We start from the raw sequence: 7,406 nt of genomic DNA on the forward strand, positions 1-7,406 counted from the left end.
TCGAAATATTTATCCAGATTTAAAAGTTTGTTTGAAATTTAAGATAGTTTGAATAAAAAGATTAAATTAAAAAATTAAACTCATTTAAAATATTCATAAATTTTGAACTTAAATATTTAACAATTAATTTCAACCCTAATCCGATCTATTTTTAAATTTATAATATTTTATATTATACTATTTTTATATATTATATAATTTACCACATAAAAATTAAATTAAATCTGAAATAATATATAGCGATAATGTAAATATTAAAAAATTTAAAATAAATATAAATATAGAGAACCCCCAGTTCATGAAGACCTCTCCCTTTTACTGCCGGTACACAACGTAAATAAATGGAACATCAAGCCTAAAAAAGTCATAACATAAAAACCCGGTCCCCGGGTGATCTCGCTTTTGTATAAGTGACCTACGAAAAAAAATAAAGTTTATTTCTTCAACGAACATATTTGATATTTCTTTCTTCTTCCTTCTCATCTTTCAGGGTTGCTCTTCCTTTGCTCCGCCACTTCCTCCACCGCGCTTTGTTTTCTTTCTCAATTTCTCATCTTTTAAGAAGTGTTGGTCGTTTATGTGCAGTTGTTTCTTTGTTCGCTCTTGTTTTGTTATTTTTTTATGGCTACTGCACCGATAAAGTCTCAGCCTTTACACAACTTCAACTTTCCGTTTCTTAAATGGGGGACCCACGGAGGTGGTAGTTCATCCGCTGCCACCGCCGATCACAGCCGTTCTCCTGAATCCGACTCGGACCACGACCGTCTTCGTCCGACGCGTGTTGGGTCACGCTCCACCCGCATTCACCGCTCATCCTTTCCTCCACCACCGAAAGCCATCAAACAAAGCCACCGCGAAGAAGAACAACGAAAGCAACGAGAAGAAGAGTCGTCAAAGCCGCGAGAAAATGAAGCTGAAGAAGATGAGGAGGAGACTGTGCAGAGACCATGGAATTTGAGACCTAGAAAAGTGGTGATGGAGACGTCGGCGGCGGTAGTGACATCGGCGGCGGAAAAGACGAGTGAAACGGTGGGGCCGAAGTCGATGAGATTAAGGGGTTTCGCTGAAAATGGGGGAGTTGCGGAAAAGAAAGAAAAAAGGAAGTTCTGGATAGCTTTATCAAAGGAAGAGATTGAGGAAGACATCTTTGTTATAACAGGATCAAGACCTGCAAGAAGGCCCAAGAAAAGGCCAAAGAATATTCAGAAACAGCTTGATGTAAGGATTAATATTTCTGGGTTTTCGTTTTTCATTAATTTTCTGATAATCATTTAATCTATCCTCTTTTCTTTTTTTTTTTTTTGGACTTTTTAGAATGTTTTCCCTGGGTTATGGTTGGTTGGTACGACGGCTGATGCTTACCGTATTGCTGATGCTCCTGTTAAGGTTTGTTGCTTTATCTAAATTTTCATGTGAACTTGTTTGTATTTAGGATTTCCGTAGCTCATAACCGAAATCTCTTTTAACTTGTTTATCTGCAGAAATAGATCTATTGTTAGATGCAAAACAGATTACAAAATATGAAAGGTTGTCTCTAAATTTCTTTTAACTTTGGGGGATTTTTTTAGTTAAATTTCAAAGTCTGCAGCTGAAATAGTTTGGTGATGATGGTGTTTGCAGGGGATGGATATGGTATTAGTGAACTTGCAAATCTGGGAGCTTTGTAGGGGTATGGCACATTTGAGACCTCAATTTTTTTGTGGTATAATGAAAATATGACTTTTGTAAAGGAAAAGCATGAGAAGATATTTAATTTCTTATATGTGTTGTGCAAAGGGAAGAGTAGGGTTAGAGTTTTAGTTTAAGACACCAAATATGAACAGGAATATGGATGAAATAGAGAGAGTTTCTTTCAAAGCTTTTGATTTCGCTATGCCAAATAAGTATTCCGATTCTGGGGTGTTGGGTTTTGTAGATTTTCTAATTCGTTGATTGCTTACGATGTTTGACAGGCTTCCCTACATCGGTGGGGGGCAGAGTTTCAAGCTGTGTAGTTAATTTGCAATCCGTAATTGGATGATTAACTTTAATATTGAGGGTACTACATTCTTCCTTTTATCTGGAAGAGCTCCTTCCTCTATACATATGAGTTTCGCAAGGAGGAACACTTTGAGAAGGTTCTAATTTTAGTTGATTAATATATATATATATATATATATTTGCTTTGACTAAATATGACATCTTAGCATGAAGAAATCTTTATTGTTGTTGCTATATTATGCATTTTGATTTGGTCAAAATTGAATGGCAGTTGACAAGATAAATTCTATACATCTTACAAGACAATTTGAATGGCCCAAGTTTGAATATTTTGTCAGCTTGTGTTTCATGTAGGATCTTTAAGCACTTGTGAGATGATAATAAAAAAGGAAGCTTGTGTTTCAGTACTCACAGGACCTTAAAAATCATCTTAATCTCTTGAAGTAACACATTATTATCCACTGGCTTCTTTTTCTATGATTTGGCGATGGATTGTTGTGTGAAAACTTCTTATATCCAAAGCAAACATAATAGTGTCATATTTGTTCTGTTTTTTCTGTCAACAAGCCTCTGTTTTGATGTCTTAATAGTTAGTAAATTAGAAGCATATTCATTACTGATTACCAGAAAAAGAGTGACCTTTTATAAAGTTGAAAGTGCCTAGTTTTGCTGGATGTTTTATCTGATTCTTGCCCAAAAGAGAGGAAAATAAAAGGAAAATCATTAATCCTGCCATTTTTGCTATGAATAATTAACAAGTATACAACTATAAACCAATATTTTAAAAGACTATATCTCACTTCATCTCCAAATCTTTCCAATAGCATAAAACTTTACAATAATCTATATTATGACTGAAATTGTATTTTGTTTTTTACTCAAAAATGAGTAAATTAATCTTTATACATTAGATCAAAGAGTAAATTTTCTTTTTATTAAAAGTTCCTTTCATTTCTATTATTAAAAATTAGTATGGTTGATGGAATAATTAAATAATTACACATTGCATGACGTGTGTATCTCATGATGATGTATAAAGATTAGTTTTAATACTAAAATGAATAGAATTTTAATAAAAGTACTAGTTTGTTTTTTGATCTAAAATACAATGACTAATTTGCTCATTTTTTGAGTAGAGAGAGCAAAATGCAATCTACTTCTTAGTACAAGAGTCTCCACGATGCTTTTACCTTATACCGTGTAATGTTCTTTCAGTTTTCATATTTTATCCTAATTTCTTCAAAGTATTATTACATGAAGAATATCATTTTATTAATTTAAGAAAACATGGAGCATTCTTAAAACTAGAGGGGTTCAAATGGTCGGTTAATATCCGAATTGAATTATCATTAACTAAAATCATAAAAGTATTAATCATTAACTAAACTAAAATTAGTTCAAAATTTCTTAATTGATTGAAATAATTTTGATTAATTCGGTAGTTAATTGAATTAATTGAAATTTTTACATTTTTTTGTTCAAATAACTTTGAGATATGAAAAAGAATACTATTGTAATGTTATTTTCTTTATTTTAATTATTAAAAAAAAAGAGGCAAAAGCAGCTAATAACATGATAATAACATCAATTTAAAATCATAATAACAAGCACTACATAAAAATAAGAAAATTCTAGACTTGAGTGATGGAATGAAAGAAAAAGATTTGAAGAAGATGTGAAGCCATGGCCACCTAGACTTTCTTTTTCTAGTTTAAAATATAAAAATCTACTATAAATTTAAGCCCATTATAATAATTTGTATAAATCCAATTAGTTTTAAGTCTATTCTTTAATTTTATATTTTGAGCTTATATAATATATAGAGTCTATAGTATTGGCTAATTAATTAATTATTCAATTTGAATTAAATTAAGTTTGATTGAATTAGATTGGGTGACAGAATAATTAATCAAAATAATTTAGTTTGATCAATTAATTTGATTAAAATCGAACATATTAATGAAATTATAAATATTGTGTATAGTTATCCTATAAATTTAATGTTTTAAAAATAGAATTTGAATTATAGTTTAGGAGGTGTAGTGTAATTAAGAGAAGTAGTGAACCAAACGAGGTTTTTACTTGATTTATTGCTTTGGTTGACATATTCAAACTTAGGCAATCTAATCTCATAAAACAAAACCAAACTTAAGTAGATTTGTAAATTAAATTAAATATTTCAAGGACATTTTAGGCTTAAATTATTTAGAGTTTAATCATTTTCTAATTGATTTTATTATTAAATTCAAATTTAGGTTATAATTAGCAACTCTAAAACTAAAGATTGGAATACTATTGTTTTTCTACACTAAAATAAAAATTTAAGGTTAAAATATTTTATAAGTTCTTGTATTTTTTTTAAATTTGGAGTTTAGTTATTGTATTTTTATTTTTAGAATTCAATTTCTTTCCTTTTCAACTTTTCAAGTCTAATTCTTAAAATTTTGAAATTATTTTGTTAAATTCGAGTTCATTATAAATTATATATTTTTTAATTTCAAAATGTTATACTAATAAGTTTAACGAAATATTTTAACTGTGTTAATAATTGAACCTAAATTTTAAATCTAAAAATAGAGAAACTAAATTCTTAAAAAATATAGGGACTAAATGTAAATTTTGGAAAGAATAGAGGAGTGATGGAAGTTAGGTTGGACAGTGATGGTAAAAATGATGAAGTATAAGGAAAGGAAAAAAAGTTAGCCTTGATTACAGAAAAAGAGGCATTTCCCATGATTTCTTTTCAAATCTTTTCTTACCCGTCATTCCATTTTCAATGCTGAAGAGGGTCCCCCAATCCCCAATCCCATATTACGCCATGCTTATGGTTTTCTTTTTAATTTAATATTTACTTATTTTTTGTTATAAATACATCACCTTAAAAAGGAAACACATAATCTATTTTCTCTGATTATTTAGAAATTATTTAAACATTAAATCTAATTTTCAGATTATTTAGAGAAGTATTTTATATTTTTGTTTATGCACAGTTTAGTAAAGATGTGATATGTAAGGCTAAGTGTTCGATCAAATTGAGTGAAAATTTTTGTATTAATTGAGTAAAATTAAATTTGAGTAGAATTGAATCGAATTAAATTATACGAGTTAAATTAAAAATTAAACATGTCAAATTAAAATCTTATTATAGTATAATTAATTCTATATTAAAGTACATAAATTTGAAATCATATTTGAAAAAAAATTCAAAGTAAAATAATAAAAAAATAATAGACTTTAGTATAATAAACTTGAATCATTAATTAACTTATTTAGGTCTCAAAATTATTATTTTGAAATTTTAAAAATTTTAACTTTCTTTATATATTCTTTAGAATTTTTAAAAATTATTATAATTTTTTAAAATATAAAATTTGAAAGTTTTATAAATATTTTTTTTGTACTTTTTGTTAATAGGAGACTAATTTGCATATTTTCAAAGTTGATAGGCATCAAAGGGTATTTACATCAATTTGTTATTCGAGTTATTCAAATTATAAAATTTAACTCTATTTGAACTCAAAACTCGAATTACTTATTTGAGTTGACTCGAATAACTCGATTCAATTTTTTCGAACCAAATCAAGTTTTGCTCACCCCTAATGTCACATAGTCAAATATGAATTTGGGAAATTATGTTTTACAATTTTTTTTGAGAAACCTTTGAACTTATCGCATCACACGATAAATTTAGCTAATGGTTAACACGTGGTGACATGGGTTGAACAAAAAATTAAAAGGGAATCTTGAAACTGCCGTGTCAAATGACAGGTTTAGTAGGAATATGACACGTAGGCCTCTGTAAAGTTACAAAAATTAATTAGTCATGTAAGATGACAGTTTTAACTTTTTAAGATTCTAATTACAGATACAGAATTAAGAAATAGATTAATGCTAATACGTGCATTTAGTTTAACAAGGGATATAATTGAAGATTGATGCCTTATTTTTAAAGAAGTAGATTTGAGTCCTCCCAATATATTGTTGAATGGATGAGATGAAATCATCAACATAATATGCAAGTGCATAATGCTGTAGGTCCAAAAGTGTTTGATGGTTGGAGTCCCAATCCTGATCATTGAGATCTTAGGTTAATATAATATCACAAGGCATAGTATGCAAAACAAAAGGCTATGACGGAATTATTTGGGGAGTGGGAAAAATCTGATGTTGAGTTGTTGACATGGGTTAATGTAGTGCAACAATGTAATCCTGGTGGAAACTGTCGATGCATAGGATGTGGTTGGACAACTAGTTTAAGGTAAGCACATATTTCATCAATTATTTTGGATGTTTAAGCGGATTTCCACACTATGAATCCAAGATAGATGATACTTGGTTATACAACAAATATGCTTTTCAATTTTCAACACTAATAATCCGTGAATGGAAACAAATTTATATTTTCTTTTCGTTTACATCTTTTCTATCAAACATGTTAATAGAAAAGAAAAGGGTAAATTATATAGATAATCACCTCTCAAAATAGAAAAGTTTGTAATTTAAGGACTTATGTTACATAACTTGGTCATTTTGGTTACTACTGTTAAAATCACAAACAGCAAGTTGACATAGCAGTTAAAAAATTAGTATAATAACAAATTTAACCCCAACTTTTATATATTATATTGATTTAATCATAATTTTTAAAATTAACCCTCAAAATTTACAAATGTTCTCAATTTGATCCTAATTCTAAAAATTTAAAGAAATGTATAAAAATACATAAATATTAAAAAATATATATAATAACAATTTTATATTTTATATTAATATTAAATAAATAAATAAATAAATAACCTATCCCTCTATAGAGAAAATATGAGGCTTTGTATGGAAGAAGATGTTGAGCATGCATTAAATGGAAGTGGGGATATCTAGGATGAATCATTTGAGGCTCCTTAGGTAGGTTGAAAATACATGGGAGTGAAATTGTTTTGTTTTCCAGGTATTTTTTTAAATTACAAGTAGATGATTCATATTGGGTGGTCTTGTTACTAAAATCATTGTTATGATTGAGTATAAGTTTTGAAGAAAATAGAGTACCCCAAATTTGACACCTTTAGATGCATAAAGATGTACTCGGCCGTGTCTTTAAAAGCATAATCTGTTTGAGGAACTTGGTTCTGGGTTTTGAGCATTTTCAGAGGTCTACACTCTACAATAAGTGGAGGTTTGGGCATTAATCAAACTGGTGTTTGCTCAAACCAGTGTTATTTTAGTTGTTGGCAACACAATTGTGTGAATAAACTCCTGCAGTTTATACACATTTATACTGTAGTTTTGAGTGGAGATGGGAATGTCAAGAGCTTTCTGCTTGCATCTTAGGGAGAGGGAGAGGGACCTTCTTTGAAATTTTTTAGAATTAGGGATACGGAGAGGGAAAGGGTCCTATTTTTTTTCAATGTTAATATAGTTACTTTTATTTA

General features: G+C 28.9%; 1 protein-coding gene across 2 annotated transcripts; it reads left to right on the top strand.

Annotated features, from left to right (window-relative positions):
- Positions 1 to 374: 374 nt before the first annotated feature.
- Positions 375 to 2,173, top strand: LOC108467846 (uncharacterized). 2 transcript variants are annotated; one of them, XR_001868921.2, is made up of 5 exons: positions 375 to 1,218; positions 1,315 to 1,386; positions 1,482 to 1,527; positions 1,621 to 1,669; positions 1,953 to 2,173. XR_001868921.2 is itself a non-coding variant. In XM_017768651.2 (4 exons), exons 1-3 carry the CDS (start codon positions 622 to 624, stop codon positions 1,485 to 1,487), a joined length of 675 nt encoding a protein of 224 aa, XP_017624140.1. In that variant the 5' UTR covers positions 375 to 621; the 3' UTR covers positions 1,488 to 1,527; positions 1,621 to 1,857. The 2 variants fall into 2 exon arrangements, 1 of the variants encoding a protein (XP_017624140.1); XM_017768651.2 differs by lacking the exon at positions 1,953 to 2,173 and having other exon boundaries at positions 1,621 to 1,857.
- Positions 2,174 to 7,406: the final 5,233 nt, after the last annotated feature.

The sequence above is a fragment of the Gossypium arboreum genome, chromosome 8 (assembly GCF_025698485.1).
Source record: "Gossypium arboreum isolate Shixiya-1 chromosome 8, ASM2569848v2, whole genome shotgun sequence".
In the NCBI taxonomy this organism is placed as follows: Eukaryota; Viridiplantae; Streptophyta; class Magnoliopsida; order Malvales; family Malvaceae; genus Gossypium; species Gossypium arboreum.

What these genes read in the sequence shown, in the direction of transcription:
- LOC108467846 (XM_017768651.2), top strand. Translation starts at nt 622, where the DNA reads ATGGCTACTGCACCGATAAAGTCTCAGCCTTTACACAACTTCAACTTT. An exon ending in ATATTCAGAAACAGCTTGAT is followed by an intron (nt 1,219 to 1,314) that starts GTAAGGATTAAT and finishes TGGACTTTTTAG; the next exon opens with AATGTTTTCCCTGGGTTATG.